The following is a 27,858-nucleotide window of genomic DNA, read 5'->3' as shown; positions in this document are numbered from 1 at the left end:
GAAACAGGGAACACATGACCTTTGCTGACATCAACACTTCCTGATACAATCCGCCCCGATCAACCAACTGTCTAGGATGGGAGCACGAGTATACCCAAATGACGTAGGTGAGCAGCAACTACTGCCAGAATCTTTGAAACTATCCTGTGCCAAAGATAGGCCTAAAGGGAGCGCACTGTATCGGTAGTGTTTGTTATTAGAAAACGAAAAGGGTGAATAGTGACATGACAACATGCTTCTTGTAGGATGAAAGTTGCAAACTAATCTCTTACTTCTAATGAAGGAATTATTGCTGCCAGGGTCACCATCCTGATTTTTTTGTTGCTTTACATATTTGTCAAGAGACTTGAAGTCTAAAATTGGCTTCCACCCTCCCTTCTGTTGATTGGATGGTTGAGACTCTCAACCAAGCCATCAAAACTATCATTTGGTGGACATAACATCTGATCATCTCTTGGCTGTGGGTTCAAAGGGTCCAGGGCAGAGGTAGTCAAACAGGCGGACCATGGACCAAATCCAGGCTGCCAGACGCATTTGTATAGACCCCAAAAAATTTACTTACTTATTTTTATTATTTTCTCTGTAGACTGGACTTTTACTATACCTTCACCAAGAAATGTGAACCTTGACAAAAAATAATTGAATATCCCTGGCCTATGGGGTTTGTTGAATACAGGGCTTGGTATGCTCTTTGTGCAGCACCAGACCTACTAAATCTTTTAATTTACAGATCTCTAAATCCCTAGGGATCACAGTGTGGCTCTTGAGTCTTTTAAAATGTGGAGAGACACATCCATCAAGTCTGCAAAGAGACTGCGACTGTGAAAGGGGATTCGACAGTACTATGAATCTCTCTTGGAAAGCCCGACAGCTATAGCCAAGATGCTCTTCTCATAACCACTGCAGTGGAATCAGACTGTGCTGTCTTATGTGCCCCATCCCAGGGGGCCTGGAGTAATGTCTTTGCCAGGAGATGACCCTCTTGTATAATGGATTTAAATTGGTCTTGATGTTCTGCTGCCAGATGCTCATTAAATAATATAATTTGTTATAATTTAAATAGCCAAATTTGCACATGAGATTTATTCCTTTCCTCCTCCTGGTTAGAGCCAGATGTAGGTAAGGACCATAGATGTACTCTGTGCCACAGTACCATCTAGCTTTCTACCAGTCTCCAGTGACTGAGACAGCGATGTGAACGGGGCACTAGCTGTACTGGGAGTTGTGTATGGTTGGGTTGGTCCTACATCCAAAGCAGGACCTAAAGCTTGCTCCATCATTAGTTGATACTTTCTCTATTTTTTTAAATCTATCTTTGAAGGAAGTGCAGATCCTGCACTTACTGGGGATATGAGTATCATCCAGACAGCAGAGGCACTGAGAATGTCCATCACTTATTGGAAGTGCCTCACCATAAGAGAGGCACCTCTTGAATGGGAGCCCAGCAGGCCCAAGAAAAACTAATGAACATAGATTTCCCCTTCCGGGGGTTAAATTAACTATATAACTGTCTCTGTGAATAAAACGCTTGGCTTTTTTATGCAAAAAAGCCCAAAGAGAACAATTGTTCCAACAATTATCACTATAAGGTAATTAAGTGAGAAAAAGCTAAATATTAGAGAACAGGCACACAGCAGACACCAAAGGGAACTCTGAAGGAATGAGGGCAGTTTGCCTACACAGCCCCATATAGCCTCAACACCAGGCATGAGAATGTGTGCGGTGTAAATGAGCAGGCAGAACAGGCACTACTACCCAAAACTGTCAATCAAAGGCATAGGGCTCAGGTGCACCTGAAGTGGAGCACATACAGTGACACTACTCAAAAAAGTATAGGCTATACATTTAAAATAAACATATCTGAAGCAGCATGTAGAATAGACAGCAAAGTGAGAGCTAATGCTTAATAGCTACCTTTTTCTAACCTTCACTGTATACTGCCATCATGCAAAACAAGGAATGCTCTCCAATCTTATGTTTGATTCTAGTATAATTTAGCATGCATTGAAATCCATCTTGAAAACTTCTCCGCTATGAGGGCACAGAGAGTTTTCAATTCATAAGTTTATCTCAGGCTGAGTCATAAGAGGACTGTTCGAGAAAATGAAATCTACAGCCTTGTTTAACTTGATACATTGGTTTGTTTGGAAAGTGAATAGAACATAAAGCTGTTATCAAGATTACAGCATGGTTTGTTCTTCTGACATCAGTCCCCCCCCCACCCCCGAGTGGTGCTAAAATAGCAAATCTTTCAATGAGCTTTATGCTTCCTTCACTCTACATTCCTATTCCTGCTCACCTTTAACAGGTTTACTCTTAAGTGGTAATTAAGACTTATTTCTGCTCTCTCTCTTGTGAAGGCAATATAAAATCTTTTAACAGCAAATGACTAGGAAAAGCCCTGTCACCACCAAGATCTTAAATAAACTAAAATTATAGTAAATATAGATGTCAAAACACAGTCTAGGATTGTATTTTGGAGACTGAAAGGCAAGGATTGTTTTAATCCTAACTCTGACCTCACTTTATTGGAAGACTTGAGAGATGTATCTAGTGAGGAACATTCATCCAGTCTGGCTCCATTTCTTTACTTGTATAAGGTGTTTTTAAAACTTAAAGAGTTGATAAAATTGGTAATACTAGCTTAATGGCTTTTGCCTTGAAATAATTTATAAGGAATTTTAAACCCATGAGAGCTCTCTGTTGCCACATTCCATTTATCTACATTTTTGTATAATTGGGATGTGGTAATCAGTTCAATTTATATTTCCTATTTAACTGAGTCTATCCCTTACTGAGAATGTCACATTACTAGTTACTGGCAGAAACTCAAGGTTTATAGGAATGGGAGAATTAAGAGTATACCTTAGTTTTTCCATACCTATAACTATGAAGGAGGCATTTTTCTGCCAAAGCAATTTTATAACTGTATTTCTTCTTCTTGTTTTGGAAGTCACCAATTACAGCTTCTACCATGGTATCAATGCTATTGCAGAGGTGGGTAGAATTCCAAGGAGCACTTCTGCTGGTAAGAACAGCACAGTGGTAACAGGGCTGTGCAGTGTCTGTTTCTATAAAGAAGTGAAGAGTTCTCTAAAATGGTATTAACATTGGCCTTTTCTTTAGAACAGACATGTCCAATTTCACATGTTCTGATCTCAGCCCTTTGACTTACAGCATGGTCCCAGGCTGTGTCTTCATCTCCCCCTTATATGTCACCATTCTTTACCCATTTTACTATCATCCATGAAGAAAGAAGAAAGTAGTAGTGTTAACATCACAAGATTACAAAAGCATCAGAAGCACTGGCAATGGTCATACCGTACTAGTAGTTTTGTGACCAATTTGACTCTTATTTGCTAGGTATTTGGTTTACTAATTATAATCCTCATCATTTGTCAAACCAGGAAACCAACATAACTTTTATTAAGTATACAACTTGTGGTTTATGCAACGTTTCAGCACCATGTAATATTAAAATAAAGTAAAAATTCATTAGAATTATGAAAAATAAGTTGACTCGCTTTTCAAGTGTTCATGAAATGTTCACCTAGATAGGTCTGTTTGTTGCCAAAACAAATTTCAGTGAGAAGATGATCTGAGAAATCTCTAGAGTTGCCCCATTTTGCCCTGTAATGAGTAATACCCTTTAAATAACTAGTTTCCTTCTTCATAGCTGAAGAATGGCTTAATTAAAGCCTAAAAGAGCCAATCACCGTAGCATACAGTATGTATGTTTATTTATTCTTTGTACATTAAATGCACATGTAAATAAACATTCTAAAATTTTGAAGAATTTTACACAGATGAAGTGTATGAAAAGATGGATCAGCTTAGTCTGGGGTGGGTTTTTTTTTGTTTGCTTGCTTGATTTTTTAATTTTTGACTTCCAGATTTTTAAGGGAATGAGAGGGAGATAGAGATTGAAAAAATGATAGTCAAATCTAATCTCTCAATGGTGCTTTTTACACATGAATCTCTCTAAGTATCCTATGAGGCAGTGAAGAGATATCACCTACTACTTCTAATTAGAATTGTCATTTTATATTCTGTAGCTCAATTCTTGTGCATTCAAACATAAATTTGGGAACTCATAAGCATAATTATAGTTCAGAACCCTTAAAATGAAGTTAAAGCATAGACTTTTAGGGATTACAGCACACCAAAGCCTCTCACAACCCCTCTTTTTAACCTCAATTAACAGGTTAAAATAAAATATACATATACTCACACAAGGTATAACACAGATACACACAAAGAATACATAGGTGGGGGTGATATCCTGCAGGACCATATGATAAAACTGTATTTACCATGCACTTTGACCTCCTCTTCTTCAGCTGCCCACTAATTAACTTCTGCCTGTTTACTATTCCAACCCTCTGAATTATATAATAAACAACAACCTAGTCCTTATATAGTGCTTTTCATCAGTAGATCTCAGAGCGCTTTACAGATAAGGTCACAGTATCATTATCCCCATTTTACAAATAGGAAAACGGAGGCACGAAGACAGGAAATGACTTGCCTTAGGTGATTAGCAAGCCAGTGGCTGAGCTGATAACAAAACCCAGGTCTCCTGAGTCCCACGCTGTATCTACTAGGCCATGTTGCCTTTCTGCATAACAGATAGCATTTTTATTTTTGAAGCCAGCTTTCCAAAAAAATTGTGTCCTTCCCCCAAAATATGGAAGTCTCCCTCCCCACCATCCTGTTATACAGATTTAAGGCTCAAGACACTCTATATTCAATGCCAGACCACTAAAAGATTTAAGGCTCTGATGTGTCACAAAAACGTAGTATCAATGGGAAAAGAAAGATACCAACTTTCAAATGGGATACACCACTTGATTCTGTTGCCATAGAAACTCCCCAAAATATCCAATTTTTAGAGAGATGTTATGAAAAAGCTTTTTAAGTAATATTCAGGTTCATTAAATGTATTTGTTATAATTCTTCCTTCCTTCCAAGGCCTAGAAACAATTATATATGAGAATATATAATTACTCCCAGATGTAAGATCTACATTAAGACACTGATTCTGCAAACACACATATGCAAAACTTTCCTACTATAGAAAAGTTGAGCATAGTCTAAGTGTTTACAGGATTGGGGCCTAAGATTATGATCACATATCAGTAATTTAAGGATAAAAACATTACAAGAGTAATTATCCCAAAGCAAGTGTTACAAACCCTGAAAACTGAGAGTTAAGATTAAACTTTAAAGAAATCCAACTTATTAAAGCACACAATTGCACAGTTAAGGCACCCACACAACCTTAGCTCTGCTCCATAATGATGCTGTGAGGGAAAAAAAAATACAAACAATCCTCATCTATTCTTAAAATCTGTTATTTAATCTGAGACTAGAAACAGTGAATATAAATGAATCACAATATTCAGTAAGTGCAAACATCACTTAAATTCAATTGTTTTCTGATTTCTGACATTGCTATGCTTTACCACCCCATCTCAAAGCATGCTTTTATTACTATAGATGACACTGTACTGCCTGAGATGTTGACATAATTAGTTGCAATTTTACCCCACAGGTTCATTTTCAGACTTAAGGATGGTCACTGGACATCTTGATTTCAACTCTCTTGGTACACCAGTTGGTCAACTCTTTTTATAATGAATAATCCCATTGCAATATAAAGTGGCATTTCCCAATAAAACAAAATGAAAGAGCCAAGTACTATGGCATATGGCATCTCATAAACCCATCAAACTATGAAAGTTTATTATTCCCCCCCAAATATATTTCATATAGACTAGTTTTATGCAGTAGATCATCCTAGTCCACACAGCATCTTCAATTATTTTCTCACTTCTAAAAGGTGAAAGTGACTGCACTCAAACTGTAGTTTGTGATTATATATCTGAATTCCCCAAATTACAGTATAAAATCATTGATTTAGATCATCTTTTGCACTGGTACGTTTAGTTATTTTCCTAAAGAAAGGTTCCTTCTCCCTGGTTAGAGACCATTAAAATATGTTTATTTGCTATTAAATATTGCTTTTACACTACAGTTAGTGCTTCTTTTTGCTAACCAGGAGAGTACACTATCTATATATATTATTTAAGCAATTATACATCTTGACATACATTTATTCTGATTTTTAATTTTTATTGTGATGAAAAATGATGAATGGTGCACTTATTTTGTAGATTAATTTTTAACCTTGTTTTGTGTCAGTCTATTTGGATAGAAATTCAAATTAAAAATGCATAAAAACAGCATTTTAATTGTGATTAACTAGTTATATAAAGCTACTTTAAATGTGCTACTTACATAAGAAAAAAGTTTCAGAAAGTTTATCATATCATGGTGTGCTTTTAAAACTAAATGATTAAAAAAGGAAATCTTGTCCCTAGTTAGTGAACTGAACTGATTGTTTCGGGTCACCATGTCCAAGATTTTAGTACTAGATCTCATCCTTTCACACCTAATTTTTATTCAGAGATTGGAAGTTGAAAACAAGCTTTCCTTTTTTCAACTCCCACCTCATTTCTTAGCTTTGAATTAACTAGTCATTGAACTGAACTAATTGAATAAATGAAGAAAATATTCTACAGAAGAAGCTACAGCTATCAAAAGTTAGTTTAGCACTTGAAAAACTCTGTTTCCAGATGCTTAGGCAATGAGTTTAGTGGTCTTTCTTTAAAACCTGGTAGCAAACGTACTGCTTAATATTTTTGGTATTCAATTTAAATGATTTTACCAAATTATAAGAAGTTTAAGCCTTAACATAAGTTAACTTTAAATTTAATTTTAAATAGGTTTTAAAAAAAATCTGTATAAATTTAGTTTTAAAAAATCCAATTTAAATACAAATCTGATTTTTTAAATCAATGTTTTATCCATCCTCATGTGCAATAGATTCAACAGCCACAAAACGTACATTGTTCAAAGGAAAAAGGAAAGCAAGTTTAGCAATAAAAACCTCATTACTAGTACAGTAAGTCCTAGTCAGAGGGTTGAAATAAATGCTCTAACAACCTGATCCCACACTGGTGTATTAACATTCAAAACTATGGGTGAGTAGGATGTATGTACACTGGACACAGTGTATATCAGGTTAATTGTGCTGAAATTGTATTAATGCAAAAATGTAAACATAAAATCAGAGACATCAGAGGGACATAACATGGCAACAGTAAACTGACATTATAAAGGTTCTACAAGAATATTCACAGCTCAAGCCAACATGAAGTTAAATTGTATATCACTTTCATTACTGTAAATCAAAATACTTAAATTATAAATATTTGTTAATGTGATTATTGCAATAATTTACAAGTTGATATACCGTTGTAATTCTCTTATAAATTAGATTTCTGATCTCTAAATATTGTACTTTGAAAAGTGAAAATCACATCCCCCAACACTAAATCAAAAATATTATTCTTTGTACTACTTGGAACAGCACTGGTTATTCCAAACAAGTTCAGATGCAGAACAGTTACTGATAATGCAGTAAATTCTAGGGGTCTGAAGTCTAAATAGCATCAAAAATAGAGGACAAAAAACTATTGCTTCATATTATACTCAGTTCTCTTTTTGTAACTTTTCCTTTAAATGTTTTTGCTTCAAACTGATTAAAACTGTATCTTACCTGTTATATACTTATCCCTTTAAGTGATTACATACATATTGTGTCAGACTAGATGATCACAATGGTTCCTTCTGGCCTGGAGTCTATGAATCATTCATTTGTAAACAATACTATATTTCTTACACAAAAAATTATTTCACATGAATTTTAGAATACTTGACAAGTAATAAATTGCGAACTTTGAATATCAAAGCTTCCTCCCCGATAGAATAAAAGTGCAGGCAGTGAATAGGCAAGCTCCCACAGCTAGCACACAAGCAAATTCTGGAAGGACCATTTATAGGTTAAGTTAATTAACTCTCCAAACCTTTAATTCTTGACCTCTGCTGAGACTGACATTAACAGTACCACTTATGATTTTTCTATAATGTGGACATTTGAAGATGAAGAATGGGACTAAAGCTCCCAACTCATTTCTCATCCATTCATTTCTAAGCCAAGTATTTGTCTGATAGTACTGAAAAGACACTTAAACAGGACATGATAGCAATGAATATTTATTTTCATAGTTCCTATTGAATAATAGGTGCTGAACCAGAAAAAGATTAACACACAAAGTTGGCAGTTACTAATGAAATATTTATTTACTGTGGACAGAGGACACTTACAGGCAAAAAGCTTCTTACCTATGACTGAAAACAGCTTTCTTACAGTTTCAGTCAAACAGATGGACGATCTACCCACAAATAAAAATAATAGCTGACAAGCAGCTCACTCATGCTATCTAGGTTGATCTATGAATATTTAGATTTTAGATGTCCATGTTGCTTAATCATTTCTAATTAACAGAAAAATCTTTACATTAACCACATGTACTAGCAGTTTATGAGGCCACTTATGTTTGGGACTGTATTGGAACTACATTTTGACAGTAGCTGGTTTACATGGAACTCTCAATTTTATGCTAGACAAATATCTAGGCTTGCCAGAAGCACAATTCCAGACAGAGAATATCTTCTTTAAAAATATGAAGTACTAAAGAAAAAGAGGAGGGAAGTAACAACATGGATGGCAGGCGCAAATGATGCTGGGGAGGGCGGTTATAGACATTTGAAATGTTTGTAAGTAAAATGTCTGATTTAACTCCCTGGGAAATATCAAAATAGAAAAACTGTAAAACAATAATCATATGGACTACTGGATCATCAAGATCCAACAATCTGATTAAAATATGCCAGTCAAACATATCTTTTTAACCCCAGAGGAAGTATTAATATTCACTAATCAAAGAATTAATGTAGCCAGTATGGATACTAAGAAAACCAAGAGCCCAACATGAGTAAGGATAATTAGCCACAGATATACATTTTCATTATAAAATAAGTTATCTTTTTAAAATCACCTGTGGCTCAAACTATTGATAACACATTTTCTCTGCTACCTAGGTTAACTGGTAAACATGTATGGGTATGCAGAAAGCAGAACTTTTACTTATCTTTAGTTTTGCCTCTTTCAAACATCCTCACTTGAAATAATATTGTAGTTTCCCCTTTAACCATATGATTAGAATTTATAGGCTGAAGAGTGGGGCTTGGGCATTTGCAGACCCGGGCCCCAAAACACCCCAGCTCTATTCAGTATCCAGATTTTAAAACTGTTAACTGCCAAGTTATATTCTTGTACCCCATTCTGTTCACATTTTTTCTACTATAAGGTCAGTAGGGATAGTCTTATATTCCATACTGTTTGGACATGACAGTGAGAGGGTTCAAATTACATTTTTTGAATCTTTTGTTACTCTTATGGGCAAAAAACATTCAATCATGAAACTGAGTCTGACATACCAGTCCCTTAAGAGTGATGTGTAAGAACTTTTTTTAAAATGTAACCAAGTATTTTAGACACTAACAGGAAAAGTATCCCTGACAGTAACTGGTTCAATTTTTTCCCCTATAAACTTTCATGTATGACAAACTTCAAAAAGTATATGGTGGCATACTTAATATAAATACAAAATTAAACCACAGTCCTGGTTTATTTTCATTGCATGTTTGTTTATTTTTCACTTTTTGCAGTTTACACACTGAAGAACTGTTTGTGCGTATGTTATTCTCAAGATATTCAATCATTTTTCATTAAATTAAACACTTATGCCCCACATCCAGCAGGATAGCAGAAATAAGTACTCTCAGTCAACGAAGGAATCAAATGGCACAGCAACGTACTACACAAGAACATCCATACGGAGTCAGACCAATGGTCCATGTAACCCAGTATCCTGTCTTCTGACAGTGGTCAGATCTACAAGAGTTAGATATGAAAGCACTAAAATAATTAGGCACAATTAGAAGTTTTTAGATCAATAAATTCACTACGCACCAGTAAAGGAAGTCAAAAATATATTAACTCACAGATGTGTGTGCATGAAATACCAAGGTTATGTTTATTCTGATTAATACTAGAGATTACAGCAGCATTTTGTTCCAATTAATGGGACAGCACAAAAGACAAAGAGATTTTTCACCATGTCAACCAGCTGTTTAATGCTGCATGACTTAAATGTAGAACCATTCTATAAAACAGGAACATAAAAAATGCTTTAAAATATAAACTTTAAATCTGAATTTACCTTTTACTGTAGATAAAAGTACATTTAAGATGGAAAAGACCTACTAAATCTATCCTCCTGAAAATGCAGATAAAAGATGTATCTATATTAAAGGTTTCTTTCTGTATGTTCAGAATGTATTCATAAGTATTGTTTATGACAAAATTCAGTTTATTATATTTAAGAAAGTTACAATAGAAGTTTTACTAGTTAAAAGTTCATAATGGATTGATTAATCATGGTAAAAGTATCACATCTCATGGATTGTCACAGAAGTGAAATGAAGCTCTGAAATTTATATAGCTGAAGTGAGGCTTTTAAGATGATAGATGTTTTATGAAAAAATCTATTGATAAACTTATGCTTTAATTCTTCTCACCAATGCCTTGTGCTGATATGAAGACATTCCCTATTATTAAAAAAAATCCATAAAAGATATAAAGTCTATCATTTATGTTGAGTGTTACAGGAATCAAAATTACACAGTCAATACAAGTTATAGACAAGATCAAATAATACTGCAAGTTTCTTTATGCAATTCTCTTACTGTTACATTTGTACATATTTCAAATGGATTTTAGTAAAAATTATTGAGTCTAAATAATGAAAACTCTGAGACATTTGCTATAAAGGTAACATATGACAGTTGGTAGCCTAGAAAGAAGATACAAGACACTTACTTCACTTTGTGACTCAGAAGCTTACTTCACAATTTGTTTAAAATGTGAAAACAGGATTTCAAAGGAATTTTCATTCTCCTTGTTGTATAAACATGATATATACATAGTAGATTAAACAGTCGTATCAAAAAGTTGCTTTCCTACAACCTCCTCATTACATAACATTTTCCCATTCCCCATCACAGGCAAATCACAGTAATATTATCACATCTTACCTAGCTCTTGCATTATGTAGCAGGAGTCAGATGAGCATACCTCTTCTAAAAAAGTGCATTATTTTTGCAAGTATGGAGCACGTCTTAACAATGGACTTCCTACTTTCTATCACACAAAGTTACTGCTGTCTCTCTCATAACTCCTGAGGTTATTTCCAGTTAGAATACAAGAATTATTTAAGAAAGTAGTGCTTCACAAAAACTATTTGAAACCAACTGAAAGGCCAATTAAAATGGTTCTATTTTTTCAAGCCAGGAAGATGATTAAGAAATAAAAGTGAAGATAAGGTAAGGGGCAACAGTGAAGTATACTGAAAAATATCTTTAAGAGTAGGGCTGAAACAAGAGTGTATATGTTATAATGAGTTAAGTAATTATGTCAGTGAACTATGTAAAAACTTCAAGTAATTTGAATAGAAATTCAAAATATGATCTTATTACAAAGCTTGTATTATATTCAGGAGGACACGTTCTTAGTACAATATTCAAAATGGTAAATAAGAGAAGCAGAAAAAGGTCAGTCATTTAGAAAATTTGGTTTGAACTTTTATTGCATCTCTATGTCCGACTGGATCTCTTCTGTCTGAAAGACATGTAGCCAATAAAAAAGCCTGATAGGTTCCGGAACTTTCACTCATCTGGACAGGTCTTCAGGATGTTCTTCTAAATATTTTATTTTGTGAGAAATCCAGTCTAGTGGATCTGAATCACAAAAATTAATTTCCAAATAAAAAAAGTATTTTTTCTAAGAACCAGAAAGCTGGGCAGGTAGGTACTAAATAGTAATGAACTCAAAAGTGAAAAATCAAAGTCGCGATATGTATGCCAGATAGCCCTCCTTAAACCAAAGTAACTGAGACTCAAATGTGGCATCTGCATGCCACACATTGTCATGCATCAAGGCCTGTGATAGCTGGGAAAATATTGTGTTACAGTAAGAATAATTGACATATTTCTTCCAAATCCTGTACATATGTATTGTGCCCTCTTCTGCATGGATGCTATCTTTCCTTTTCTTTCCAGAGCAGCAAATTAATATTACTAACAGTTTTCAGCAAAATAGTACAGAGAATAGCTTTCAATGACTCCAAAATCTCTCAAGTTTGTTGTATTCTATCAAAATGAAAAGTGTGATAGTTTCTCCCAAGTTTTGTGACTTGTTTAAATAGAATGTTAATGCCGTCCAAACCTCTGGACAACACTACAGGAAGATAAACTGTCCCACACAAAAATTAAGTCACTGTGGGAAGAAATTTCAGGAACATCTTTCTGATTCCTCAAGGGCATTACAGTAGACAACTATTATGTGAATTACATAACTTCTAATTTCCTTTACAGAATAAAAATATGTTACTACCATTTATTGCTTATATTACCGTAGAGCCTAGGAGCCATAGTCATGAAGCAGGACCCCATCGTGTTGCAAAAGCACAGAACAAAATGACAGTCCCTGCCTCCAAAAGCTTACAATCTAAGTATAAAACAAGAGATGACAGACGGATAGACAGACAGCGTAGTAAAAGGAAACAATGAGACAACACTGATAAGCAGGATAGGCAGTCAACACACCAGCAGCCTTAGCCATCTCTACTTACCATTTTAAACAAATACTTTAGGAACCCCACTTTACAGCTGGCCTTAGTTATACCTGTTTTTATCATCTTCCCAAAGGACTACAGAATGATCCCTTCCTGGGCATGAAGCAGTCAGCATTCAAGAAACTCCAGCTGGCACAGAATGCGTCAGCCTGTCTCAACAACCCAGGTACCGCGCACACTTCAAACCTGTGTTCTATTCTCTAAAATGGCTTTTCATAGAATAATGTGTCGAATTCAAGATCTATGTTATTTTTAAGGCAGTCAATGGTTTTGGCCCAGGATACCTAAAAGTTAATGTAAGATCACTATTGTTCGGGCACACATACAGCAGACAACAGCTCTACTCCTCAGGCACCACGGAACTACCCACCACAAAGGTGTGCAGGAGACTTTTTTGGGGGGACCAGTTCAAGACACTGGAACTAACTCCCACAGGAATTGAAATGTACCATAAACCTCATTTCTAAGTGCAAGCTGTTCTACTTTGACCTAACTTTTGCTAATAAAGACAGTGCAATCGGTGTAACACCACATACTGAAAAAAGACAATTTCTCCTTGTGGAGGAAGAAAAAAGAAAGAACCACATGACAGATTGTTACACTGCTTAATGTGCTTCTGGAAGATGTTCAGATATACTACAGTTACAATGGCCATACAAGAGCCTGAATAATACATAAGGATTTGGCCAGGACACTCAGAATGAAACCCCCTACTGGGGGAAAAAACAACCAAACAAAAACCTCTTGGATCTTTATCAATTGATGAAGATCTTATTGTGCCTCTCATTCAAATTATAAATTTAAACACTCACTTGAAAAATATTTATCATTGGCCAGATTAAATGTAAAAATAATATATTTCTTAATCTTTAGGCAAAATTTGCAATCTTCAACTAATACAGCCTGAAAGGATGGGATAAAGTTAATCTCCAACACTGGTCCCCTACAATAGCATTGTTATAAATGCCATTTTTCGTCATGAATGAGTGCCAACTAGGAAAGCTTTTACACTTAATTTAAGGACAAGTAGTAATGTTTCTTACCACGTTAAGTTTAAGGATAATATGTTAAGTTTAAGGATAATATGCTCAGTAAACTGGGTGCAGCTTACTTTTAAGAATGGGTATTCTTTTTTGCAATTTGTAGCATGCAATAAAAATATACCCAACTTTTAACCAAACTAATCGTATTGCATACAAAACTGTAAGAAGTGAATTAAGTTTGTGCTGTTAGACAAAATAGAGCACTAGCCTAAGAGAAAGGAAGCTGCTAATGGATTTAGCTATACCAGTCATAAATTACATCGCTGTAAATTTGCTGAGCAGTATTCTTGATTTTTGTGTTATGTTTGTGGCATTCAGTTAATATCTCCCTTAAGCAACTCAGTAACACGGTGTGCATAAAAGTATTTTTCAATTCCCAGCTCTACTTCTAATTTTAATGGTTATCCATTTATTTACAAAGAAATTCAACAAAATCACCACACCTCTATATCGAAAGTTTACATGACATAGAGCCTTCGAGCCCAATTGTCAGCAGCCCTGTACTCTTGGCCTAGTCTACACACACAAGTTGCACTGATTTATCTAAAAGGTATGATGTTGAATTAAAAGCGTTTAACTTAATCTGTGTAACACCATACTTTTAAGCCAGTGCAACTTGTGTGTACACAAATCCCCATGTAGTCAGTTCTACCTGTGCAAATGGGTGCAAATCATCCCAAATCAAAATGGTAGGATTTTATACCCATTTTGCACAGGTGAAAGTGACAAAAAGGTGCAAGGCAGCCAAGATTTAGACTCACTTGCCTTTACTGAGGACTAGATAATCTAATAGGTTGTTCCAGTTGTTTATCATAACAGACTTTCCCAATAATTCTGCCACATTACTTGCTCTTGGATATTTGTGCTGGAAGTGTGGGTTTTAAGTCTTACACTTCGATAAATCATTTTAATCCAGAATAAATTTAATTAAATGATCAAATTGTAATTATTCATTTCAAAATCTAGAATAACTGGCATTAAGATTGTTATTTCTAAATAAAAAATACTTGATACTCCACTGGAGGCATATACCAGTAATTGCAATAATACATTGGAAAAACAAAGATGATTTTCCCCTCTGAAATAAACATGGGAAAGTCACTGATACTGATAGTGTCTTCTTACAAGCCATTGGGAGAAGATTCTTATTTGCTATATGGACCAGCTGATAGAAGGGGAAACATTTGTCCAGTGTGTAACTTGGTAAAAGGCCTTAAATAAACTAGGCATAAATAATGTACCATAATCTAACAGGATACTTTAACACTATTCACTAATGCTCACCATATTTCACAAATGCACAGAAATTACAACTTAATTTTTATAAAACCTTATTTTGTGTTAAGTATCCTTAATACCATTTGTTGCATTTTATGAATGAATAAGCACAGGTGAAGATTTACCTTTTGATGGAAGTTATTTTCCAAGGTTCAAAATATTTATTTGAAAAATTCAACACAACATATTTTGTTGACAATTCTATTGTGACTAAATTCATACAGGAAGGTGAGAAATAGGCTAATAGTATTTTTTACAGATTATTAAGGGTTTATATGTAACGGGATACCATTCAAAAGTTGCATTAGCTTCAATCACTTGTTATAACACGTATTCATAACATGTATTGAAACTTACAGTTCTATTTCCACACATTTACAGTTGATTAAGTATGTAATTTTCTTTACACTTAAGGTGGGAATTCCTAAGTAATAAGATGAATGAAAATGAAGCTGTTTATAATTAAACTTAAAATTCCCCATCAGTATTTGTAATAACATTTCCAAAATCCTTTTAAGTAATTTGTTTTATATTTTATTGTGATCAAATAACTGCACAAGTTTTACAGCATGGTCACACATTGATATTTTGTGGAAGTCACAAACACAGCTGACTTACATAATGATGCGCATCATTTCTGCTCTACACTACAAAGCCTAAGATGGAATACAAAAAAGTTTAGGAATTACAAAAGAAATTGTTTTAAAGACTACATTAACAATAAAACTGCTTTCCAGATAACAGCTAAAAATTATAAAGGCATACCACCGGATATTTGTACTGAATTTTCTAAACAGTAAGGAATGAAAGAAAGTTTTAATATCTGCGACGTTTGTTAGGTCCTTCAAAGTTGCCCCCTGGATTTCCTCTACCAAAGCCACCAGGTCCACCACTCACGGCACCTACACCACTCATTGGCGGCTGAGGCGTTTCGGAGCCTGTTCTACTAACCAGAGGTGAACCCATCTGTGATGGGCCTCCTTGTGGGAATCTCTCATTATGCTAACAACATACAATGAATATTAAGTCCATTTGGAATGCGCCAAATGTAAATTATAACAAAAATGGCAAAACCCCAAGTGGTGTTGTCATGAAGTTCGGCAGATAGTCCAGCAGAATCAGGAGCATACATAGAAGGAAGAAAGGAGCAATTAAATTAGTTATTATTCAAAAAGGAGCTGAAAATAAAAGCTTATTAAATGCTATGCTCCAACTTTGTAAAATTAAGACAAAGGTACATTAAACATATAATACTAAAGAGCTGCGTCCCACTCAGACTGTACCAGCAACCACTTCTATTGAATATATAATTTAAATTTACACTCTAAAGCTTGCCTCTCCACAAAGCCGTACTTATCCTCCATGTAACAGTAAACATATTTTTTTAGTCTATTAGAAGACAGGGAGCAAACATTTTATGTGAATCTTCCCGTATTTCAGTGCTCCTGCATTCACTAGCTTGTTCAGAAAATGAAGCATTGCCAAAGTAGAAAAAAATGAGATTGTGAGTTGTAGCTTCAATGTTTCCAAAGATTATTGACTCAAGGAATAAATCTTCTCCCATCAGAGACTATTATACATTTAAATCTCTTCAGGAAGATTTAAATGTAGCCCAACTTGAAATACAGATGTAAGATATTTTATTTAGCTCCCTGAACCATATTAAAGTTAAATATAAACTAATGCAGGTGTGGGTACCATAATCCTCCTTTAAAAGTCCTCTCTTAGGCCCCAATTCTGCAAATATTTACACATCTAAGTATTCTAATTTAAACATAAACACAAGCATTTGCAAGATAAGGGCTCTAGTCACTAATATTTTAAAAGTTTTATCTAAATATGATGTGGATATAATATGTACTGTTACATATTGGGTCAGACTTTCCAAAAGAGCTCAGCCCCTTTAGACACTTAAATGAGGCGGCCAGATTTTGGGTGCTAACCACTTCTGAAAATCTAGCCCCTAATTCTTAATGCTGCTGTGCTCTGTTTTTTCCCCCCCTAGGTAATTTTTGGGAGATAATTATTTACACAGGTATTTAGTTTTAAAATATAACACAGTACTTTCAATAAAATCTTGTTTCTAATCAACGCAAATTTGCCAACACTGAATATACCCAGACATGAAAGAATGGCTTATCTAATGCAAAGTTCCCATACGCCTAATAATGTAACTCTTACTGCTGGTTTAATTTTCAGATAATTATAAGCTAATGATGGGTATTTTTAATTAGGGTTTCTACTTCTAGACTGAAAAATGAACTATGACTATTAAGTATCTATGTTAAAGGTCTGAGCCAAGCTAGGATATTTTAAAGTGATTTCTCCAGTGACAATCTGGATCTTAAATTTGGTTGTCCATGAAGAAAATATGGCTGTCCAACATTTATGGAAGCCAAAGTAAGGTATTTTATTTTAAATGAAACTATGGTTATATGTCTACATCAATAACAAGATGTTGATATGACCTGCACTTAAAAAAAAAAATTCTAGGTGCATGTCCATATGAAGTTGAAAATGAAAACTGGATTCCCCTCCCTCCATCCCCCATTCTTTGTTTTCTTGTATCCACCAAACAGCAAATACGCTGTATTACAGTCCTTTGAGGAGAACACAAGGATTAGCCAGCCACATTCTTTTCACCATCTAACAAAAAAAAAACAGCAACCCCAAATGTCTGAGCAAAACCAAAAGGGGAATTATTAAAATTAGAGGGCCAGATGAGCAAATCATCCACTTAATCTGCTCTTTAAACTCCCATTTCCTTCGAAATGTCAGCAGTTTTAATTTTCAGCTTTAGGCTGGGTCAAGCTGACGCATCATTATATCCAGCAGTTTTTATTATGGAACCCTAAGGGTGTGTTCCAGAGGTGAGCTGAGCAAGCAGAATAAGGACTTTTCTGTGTTCAACAGTTTTGCTGAATCACTGCAACAGTTAATATACCTTTTTTTCTCCATTGCTCTCCCTCTTTTAGAAACCAGTTCTGAGAAGCTGACTTCAGTGAGCACAATGAAGCCAAAACTTTGGCAAATGCATGAAAGGCCCATTTAATCAGTGCAGTAGTTACCAGCAACAGTCTGTTATCTTGGGGCACTGATAGTAAAAGTCCTGAAGGTGAAAGAGGTTCTCCATTCTCACTAGAAAAGATTAGGTTCAGTGCACATTATGCACTAAGCCAAAAATGTGAGTCTGGTATTGAAGGTGCATTCACTCTTGTCAGCATCTACCTCTCCAAATCAGCTGTTGAGACAGTGATATACTGTTTCCTCAAGTTAATTTTCCTTTGAGGAGACATAGAGAGGAAGAAAAAATTCAGCTACGTTTCAGTGCTCTAGCAAAGCGATCATGGAATACTCTAAACTGCCTGTTCTACTTTTCATATATTGCCACCAGAACATCCCCTCAGACATGCACTCACCCAGAAACACAGAAAATATGTAATATTAAAAAGTTATTAAAAACAGATGGCTGTTTCTCTCCAAAAGATATTAGATAGGAAAAGAGGGTGCGTGGGTTAATGGGCAAAGCTAAGATAACCATGCCTTTTAAGTGCAGGCCAGGAGCTCTTCTGTTGTTCAGTAAGTAAATTCCAACTGTCCAGACCAGGTTTTTGGTCACCTGAACTTCTGGACAATAGGGCTTTTCCTAGCCTGGTACATCAATTATTCCACATAATTTTTGCTGGTGTAACTATTCTACAATGATATGTAATCACTGCCATAACTCTTACGGGTGCTTTAGCCAGTGCCCTTGTAATAATGTGTTTATATACTAAAATAATTTTAAAAAGTATTTTACACAAAGATATCTTCACACTATGTACACCTTTAATCACAACTGTATTTGGTGTTATTGAAAAATAAACCTCATAACAAAGTAAAATTAATAAATACATTTTAGTTAAATAACTAACAGAATAGAGAACAGGTAACATAATATAGTGATTTAAGTATATTTTAAACATGCAGGATACCCTATAAGAGAATTAATATTTTGCTAGATTAAATGTATTTTTACATGATAGATTTTACATTCACAGTTCTACTACAAGTGACAATTTTAGACTAAGATTCATTTAAAGTAAGGACCAGACAACTTCTTAGAAGACTGGTCCACTAATAGCTACATTTCCATTTGAAGATAATCATCCCTGTTCCGGGGGGGGAATTCATTCTGGATTTTCACTATTCCTAGTTTATATCCTCAACAGATTTTAAAGTGAAAAAGATTCTCCTTGTGCAAAAATATTTAATTTAAGCATATAAATGATTTACCTATCAGTTGCCTTTAACAGACCCAAAACATTTTTTAAAAAAACTTCCTAAAAATGTTTTCAGGTAAGTATCATCACTAGATTAAAAATGTGAGATACTATAAAGTCACTTTAGTGTGAAGTTAACTTTGGTGCAAAAGATGTGCCATGAGACATGACAACTGTTCAAAGTAATTAAGTTTTATAATGATACATTACCACTGCTCCATTATCTGGCATCATTGGTGTTCCCATATTTGCAGCTCCTTCTGGTCCCATGGAAGGACCAGGACCCAGTGCAGGGCCAGGTAAAGTTCCTCTGTTGTTCATATTCATACCCATCATTGGAGGAGGACCTTGGTTACCAGCAGGTGCTGGGCTAAACGCATCTATGCAAAACAATCTATACTTAGAGCTGTCCTATCTGAATTTTACAATAAGCAACAAACAATTTATAATATTTAAGAAACCAACTATACAAGACTTCCATTACTTGAAATATAAAAGTTGCTTTTATTCTTTGAGACTGTACATTTATCTCAATCTACTTTTAAATTGATCTTCATTTTCAAATTATTGCTCAAATGTTTTTTATTCTACAACTTGCTTTCTGAACGAAAACATTTTCTTCCTTTAATTTGAGAACCTCAAGGTATGCAAATAAATGTACTTCTACTGGTTTTGCACAAAAGTTTACTAAATGTATTCATATTTTGTGAATAATATACACAATTACAACAGACAAGAAAAATAAGTCAATTTGCAACTGGCCAACTTTTACACAACTTGGCCATTTAGGTTTCAAGCACCTTACATCGGAAAAGGCAACACTTTACTTTATTCCATATTACAAATCAATTGCAATACTGAAACCCTAGGTTTTCCAATTCTTTTTAAAATGTGGTCTTTTACAGAAGTACTGGATAGTGGAAAGTTAAGAAAAGAATTGTAAAGAGATTTATCGCTAATATAAACATCAATAGATTCTGAAATTAAGAAGATACAACAAAACAAATGGAACATTTAACACTAACTCATTAAAACTGTTGATCCATTGTTGGAACAGTAAGAGGTAAGAAAGTAGAATCAAAAACAAAAGAAACAGCAATCTGAGGTGGACAGAAAGTTTATCTATAATAAAAATTCAGCTACCATATATGATTCATTTGTCAGTAACAACTAAATTAATCAGCAGATACAGTAAGACTAATTGTATATATTTGCAAGGTTGCATTATAAGGAAGAAAAAACTTGGGTAAGTAAATCAGACATATGAGATGTAATGTAAAAAAAAATCCAAATAGAATGGGAATGAAACCGTATTTGTTCAGATGGACAATCCATCCTGTTCAGCCAACTATATGTATCCATTTTCTTTGACAAACAAAACAGAAGAAAATATGCCAAATTCCAGGGTTTTATACCAGGTCCATCACTGTAGTATGTGAATACAATCCAAGGATCAAACATGTTGGATGGACTGAAATACCTAGTAAAGTCCTTCCCATACTTCATTAGACTATCACCTTTCATGTTAGGAAGAAATTATAATAAATGCATTAACTGTAAATAGATCATTCAGGACTATTATCATATTGCTACTACTATACATACGTACATGACACTTCCTCTATGCTATTAGCACTGACTGCTCGTTATCAGTGATCAACTAGTGTATCATTGCCCCCAAAGATATATGTGCATGATTCTGATACTAGTGGAGTGCTAAAATCAGCCTCACCTTGACCCTCTTATATTAGTTCTGCTGGAGGGAAAGGTTTTGCAAAGGATCTGTGTCACTAGGGATAAGTGCTACAGGACTTTCTGTTAGAAGATTTGGAGGAGAGGCACTAGTCTTTAATTAAAGAAAAGTTTGAACTCATCACAGTTCTGAAGGGTTGTTCCTCCACGTGAACTTTGGCAGATGTCTCCCTGACCCACTGCAGACAGATGCTGCGCTAGAGGGCAGGATATAAAAGGAGCGTAAGGAGCTTCTCACTCAACCATGAGCACGACTAGTTCATGGGATGGAGAGAAGCAGACATCTCTGTCCATAAGAACAGTCTGCTCTGAGTATCCATCCTTGTGAGCATACCATTGATCCTCTGCTAACTCTTGCCATTCCAGAGCAGCAGACAGAAAAAGAAAAGGAGAGGGGCTAATACTACTGCTAGAGTCAAAACAGGAACACACATGCATCTTCGGACAGTAGCAGCAAACTGCCTATAGTACTGGCAGTTCTCAGTGCTGGTATCACAGCTGACTCAATAGGTGCATATACAACTAGGACTGTGGTTTCAGCACAGAGCATCACTATTGCAACGCTACTAAGAAAACAGACTATGCTTTTCTACATGGGCACACACCTGTGAGAGTCTATGAGCTACACCATGGGAAGTTGTAGCTCTTATTTAAGAAACTGAAGAATATTCAGTTTTAAATGTAATTATATATTCAATGATTTGACTATTAGATCCAAGACTAATGGTCTTTTAGGTATGTTACATTTCTAGCTCATTATTTTTCTGAATTGTCTTTCTTGAATGATACATTTTTAATGGCAAATGAGGTCATGTTAAAGTTGTAAATCTTTTTTTCTATTGGTGTATGTGACAATAGGCACTAATATTTTTAGAACCTGGATTAGATATTAATGTAAACCTATGATTCAAGTTTAGAGTATACTTGTCAAATTTAATTTTTCAAGCTTGTTATATTTAAAAAGGCACTATAGAGAAGATGTAAAGTACAGCTTATTTTGAAAATGAAAAGAATGTTTCTTTACCAAGTGTCAAAAGATATTAAAAGCCGTAAGATGAATGATATACGGATCAGACATAATTTAAAGTTTAAAAGGCATGACAATTCTATTCCTTAATGAATACTATTCAAGTTTATTTCAAGATTTGTTTTAATCAAAGATTATGAAGCTCAGTGAAAATACATATTCATGATTAATATATTTTAATAGAATTGATTGATCAAGAGATATACTACTTGAGTTTAGTGTAGTTTAAAAGCAGATATTCTGCATAGTCTAACTGAACACTTTTTTCACGTTGACTGATTCAGTATGAAATATAAGTGGTGATTACCCATGCTATATATACAAAATAGTTTTATATTTGTAGCCTGAACGGTCAGTTAATAAAAACACGTTTGTAACAGTGACAATATCACCGAGGGCAACAATGAAAATGCAAGACAATTTGCAGCTATTACTCGGGATAAAATTATTAAAGTTTAGTCCCCAACAAGTATTTAACTTTTTGTTAAGTAACATAGCACCAAGAAGTGATCTAATAAAACCATGAACGGAATTATTCTGAATCTGTTTAACTAAATATACATTAAACTTTTGTCTTTAGATAAAAAAATTTTCCACAAGATTTATTATAAACAGCAGAAACTGTTTCATGTTTTCCATCAAACAACATTTTTCAGGATGATATCTTCAGTGCCTTCTCCTATTTTCCTACTTCGTAAATATCTACATTTTTCTTCCACACAGAGACTAAAATAATAAAATGCAAGTACAGTAAATAGATACTTACTGCAAGAATCAGTTATTTGGAAACAAAATGGATGAAATTTTATATTACCTATCATTAAAATGTTTTTTCCTTACTACTAGCTCATCACTACTGTATAATACCAATGAATAACATGTACAGTCCCAAAGAATTGTAGTCTTACATTACAGAAGCCTATTTGCTTCAGATCCCTACCTCCCATGTTTATTGCTCCACGAGGACCCATATCACCCATTCTCATTTCCTGTTCTCTCTGAAAGTAAACATAGTTTTCATGGTCAACCTATCATGATTATTTTAACATTCCCATCTACTACAAAAAAAGCACAAAATTTCTTTAAGTTTTAATTTCTTTAGTCATATTTAGAAAAAATGCAGGAAATACATTTAAATATATTCTTCAATTGATATGAATTGGGATTATTTGGTAATAAACAAACAAGACAAATGTGCATACGTCGTATTAAAAGTTTCCCGTAAACCTAATACAAATCTTACAGAGAAGTTTAATTAAACAGAAGCAAAGGTCTAATGATGCTAAAGTAATTCTATTTTTAGACCACCGCTTTAGAATATTCTCTTAAAATAGTTTGCGCTACTGTTAATAAAAATAAGCAAATGTTTTTTATTTTTTAATCAGGCTGTGAGGTCTGATTGCCTTGTAGCCTGAGATTCCTAGTATTCAAAACTAAAGATAGTACCAATAAAAAAAAACAACCACCTAACTGAAAACACAAGTATGTTGTCTATCATAGAACACTAGCACTCAAAATGATTTATACATTGCCATTTACATTTTGGGAAGACAAAAAGTATTGAAATACTCCTGGGGGAATTTTGCCTCACTGTGCGTGTGCAGAATTCATCTCTCCCCCCACCCATTTCTTTGCTTCCCCGCAGAAAAATGATTTCTGATGGGAAAGCAAAGGGAAGTTGCAAGAGTGGTCATGCACCCCTCACCGGCAGCACAGGCAGGTTGGCTTGGGTGCTCGGAGCAGCTGATAGAGACGTAAATCACCACCTGAAGGCAGGGACTGGGCAATTATGCAAGTGAGAGAGAGAGAGACACAGACGCACACACTTTGTCCGTCTGGCTCGCTATTGCAGCATGCTCAGTATGGAGGAGCAGGGCTTCAGGGTGTTTCTGAGGAAGTAGGCATGGGGCAGGCTCTGTCCCCTCAGGCAGAGCAGAATGTAGCAGCCTGCCAGCTTAGTGAATTGTTCACAAAAACAATGGGAATTCCCCCAGGAGCATAAAACAGGTGTAAAAGTTTTAAGGCTCCTTCACATTGCCAGAGGGGTGTAAAGGACAGTATGGCCTTATAAATGCTTACGGAGCTTTTGTGATTAGAACTGGTCTAAATTTTTGGACTGAAAAAATTTCCTATCAAAATGTGCTCCAGGAACTGTGTGCTACTGAACTTTCTGGAGATGGTCAGTAGCCAATATAAATTATGAGTTTGATTCCCCAGCCCTCACTTGCCTGTGATGGAACACTGAGCATATGGTTGCATATTTGTTGACTAATAACTAGCAATAAACGGTCAATCCTAGCTACATTACTATTAACAAGGGGGTTTGGGGATTTCCTCCAATGCTCCCCACTCGCATTCCCCATCCATTCTATTGTAGTTTAAATAAATTACCAAAATAATTGAAACCAGAATGTTTATATTGTGTTATTTTTTCAAATAAAACATGCAGAATTTTAAAATATTGTGCACAAAATTTTTAACTTTTTGGTGGAGAATTCCCCCAGGAGTATTGAAAGAACAGCACACACAGTTAAATATTAAACCAATCAACAAATTTATAGGAGAAGAAAACAAAATCTAGTGACAGACAACTAGCCTTTTTTCCCCATGAGGAAAGCAGATTCCATACATTTAAACATGCATTCTTGGTAGATATGCATGACTCTTGAGAATTAGAGTTATATACAAACAGAAGGGAAAATGTAGTTGACGTTTTAAAATACAGTCAGTAAATATTCAAGGATGTATTTTACCTTCTGAAAACCAGACCAATTATTAAGGATTTAGAAATCTAACTTTAGGCATTGATTTTTTTAAAGTAGTCTTGGCAACAGGTAACGAAGATTAAAGGCTCCATTATCCTAATATCAGAGAGCTGTTCAGTCTCCCACATTTGCAATGTGAACTTAAAGTTGCTGACTTCAGATGCTCTAGTGCAGGAATCACCAACATTTAATAGTACAGGGCAACTATTCCTGTAATGATGTCCAGATGTGGGAACTTGTTATGAGTAGGGTACAAACGGGAGTTCTAACTGAGGTCAGGACATTGTCATTGGCAGTTCTGAACTTGGAAAGTACAGGGTTTGGGTGGACAACTCCTGTAAACTGATGTGAGTACAAGGATTTGGCAGTTCATTTTGGATGAGTCATGATTTAGTGAGGTGATGAAGAGTTAGGATGCTTATCACTAAAGGATGTAGGCATATTTGGGTAACTGGAATGGAAGACTGGTCAATGAGCATTTGTCATAAGGGCAGGAGCTATTACCCTTCTCTCCTTACCACTGCATTAATCTTCCAGCCTTTATCCTGTATAACCCTATCACCAGATTTTGGAGCCCCAAGGCACCTCCTGGCCCTTCCCCTGCAATTACTGCTGCCTATCTTAAAGGGGGGGGAGAGGGGGAAGGGAAGGACAGGGAGAGAGGCAAAATTAGTGTTCCTACAAGGTGACAATTCATATCCTGAAACACTGTTGTCAACCACTTATCCACAGAAGCAGTACCAAACTGCTCTGTTAATATGCCTCACTACTGAGCTGAAAAGATCATCACAAGGAGTGAGAGTAGTTCAGTCTCTATGCCCGTTCAATCCTTAGTCTAATTTGGCAAAATGCCAGCACGGATGTCAATTTGTGCCCATCGTATTGATATTTTTTGGTTTTGTAACCTGTTAGGAACTAGACATAGACAACCAATACATAAAGGCCACAAAACACTGAGCAGAAAAAGACTTTCAGTTACAACTGACTCAGGTGCCAGCTTAGACTGAAGCAGGTGACCTAGAGATGAAATGGCCCACATTTCATTACCAATCCCAACCCATTTTATTTTGCCCTTAAAGACAAACTTGGAAGTGAGCAACATCTAGGTAAATTACTACACACAATCTAGTATGAGGCATTCCCAATTCCCATAGCACGCAAGACCAGAATTTACAGCATCTCAGACTCCATTGCACATAGCAAGTCTGATGAAAGGTGCTGTGCCAGAGCCAAATGTAGAGCCCAAATGTTTAGTTAAAGCAAGCTGCAATGATACTGAACACTGAATTACACCAAAAACAGTGAATAACCAAAAACAACCAGTTTTTCGTTTTGAGGGGTATGGGGGGGTGCGTGGGGGTGTTTTTGGAGATAGGAAGCATTTAGCATATACATATGTTTTAATTTATGCTTTTAAAAAAGCTTTTCATCCCCACTCAAACACACAAGCACTATTTGGCTTGCTATGTAATACTGCATGTCTTCAGTAAAGCAGTTAATGCTAAAGGATTTCACTTAAGGTGGTGGTTTAGGGTGGGTTTCTTTTAAAGTAACTCCCCTTTCCTCCCAAAAAAACTGGTTAGTGAGAGTACTCAACTGGTTCCACTGGGTTTATTCAATTTTCATTTTAGCGTTGCCGCTGACTTTTAAAGGAGAGAGGTAATGTTTCAGGTTGCAGATCAAAGAACCACAAAATCTGCCTGCAAATTGACGTCCATTTGTTTGCCACCATTTCAACAAATCTTTTCTTCCATCTTCCCTAGTTGTGTCTGGTTATAACTAACTTTTAGTGTCTTGTTAAATTTTAGTTTTTATACTCTTCAGAGCCGCGACATTCTCTTCTTCACTTGTTTTGTGAGATACTCACAAATAAAACACAAGGACCAAAAAAATCACATTAATGTGCCAAAAGGAGGCATTTAACTTCACCAAAAAAAAAAATATCACTAAATATTAACTGTTCTGCTATTGCTTGACTGATATAATTCTTAACAGCTATACTATCCTTAAAAATCATTTATTCAGAATAAGACTACCTACTGAATTACAAACAGCAGTCTGGGTTTGGCCACGAGAGTCAAAAAATCTATCCCACATAAATAGTGTCCCAGAATATCTTATGACAGTACAAAAGCAGGACTAAATTGTTCATTTCCAGATCACTGGGCCCTTTTCTCACTCTCTGGATGTTTGCCCTTTTGCTAGCAGCAAACAGCTCCAGCTCCTGCAGCCACCTCTCAGCTGTGCACAGCAGGGAATTAAAGTGGAGCCAGCTGATACTGAGAAGGAAAGATGGGCAAAAACATCTGAGCTGCCAACACAGGGGCCTGCATGGGATAGGAGTCATTGGGGAGAAGATGGGAAAAGAGGGCTGAGAAGCTGAAATAGCAACCAGAAGATTGGGAGGGAACAGAGTGTGTAATCCTATGGGACACTGGGAGCCAAGGAAGACTACAATTAAGAAGCCATGGGAAGAGAAGGCTGAAACATGGGGAGCATAGTAGGAGTCATATGGAGTGCACAGAATGAATAATGGGGACAGAAGGGAGCAACACAATTTTCAAAGGACAACTCTTCAACTAAACCAAGGGTCTGGAGTGATTTAGCTGCAAATGTTAGGTTATTCTTTCCTGCCTCTCTCACATTTCTAAGAAAATAATTTAAAACATGCTGGAATGCAACTATAAAGCGCCAGTGGCCCTGATTTATTTGAAAAATTTGTCCCTAGAAAACTTCTTGGTATGTTGACAATTATGGTTATAGTCCTGGGCAACTGTAAGGGTCACATGTAGGTTCTGACTTTCTTATTTCAATGCTGTAGAAATTGTATTGTATTCCCTGCATTCAAAATTTTTGTATCTACATAATATTTTAATTTTCTGCATTCTCCACCTTTAAGATTTTATGCAAAAGAAATTCCTGTAGCATGTACCAAATGTGTACCCTCAGATACAACTTAAAACCTACTTGCAAGCTTGCCATTCCTCTACATTCATTACAAAAAAAGAGATCTTTAAGGGCAGGAATATCAGTACCATTGAGCTAAATAAATACACTAACAAACTT

General features: G+C 35.4%; 1 protein-coding gene across 3 annotated transcripts in view; it reads right to left on the bottom strand.

Annotated features, from left to right (window-relative positions):
• Window positions 1-27,858, bottom strand: part of PSPC1 (paraspeckle component 1) — a 107,162-nt gene that overhangs the window by 32,192 nt on the left and 47,112 nt on the right. Inside the window, exons 7-9 of one of the 3 annotated variants that reach the window (XM_045017940.1) lie at window positions 22,968-23,025; window positions 19,459-19,628; window positions 15,128-15,988 (exon numbers count right to left, since the gene is read on the bottom strand). The exons of the other annotated variants lie outside the window; for them this stretch is intronic. Coding sequence (XP_044873875.1) covers window positions 15,803-15,988; window positions 19,459-19,628; window positions 22,968-23,025 — 414 coding nt within the window. The 3' untranslated portion in view covers window positions 15,128-15,802. Of the gene's footprint in view, window positions 1-15,127; window positions 15,989-19,458; window positions 19,629-22,967; window positions 23,026-27,858 lie in introns of those variants that run through there. 3 annotated transcript variants of the gene reach the window in all.

This window comes from Mauremys mutica, chromosome 1 (assembly GCF_020497125.1).
Source record: "Mauremys mutica isolate MM-2020 ecotype Southern chromosome 1, ASM2049712v1, whole genome shotgun sequence".
Lineage (NCBI taxonomy): Eukaryota > Metazoa > Chordata > Testudines > Geoemydidae > Mauremys > Mauremys mutica.
Note: the sequence above shows the minus strand (reverse complement) of the source record. Positions and strands in the feature narration are given on the sequence as shown.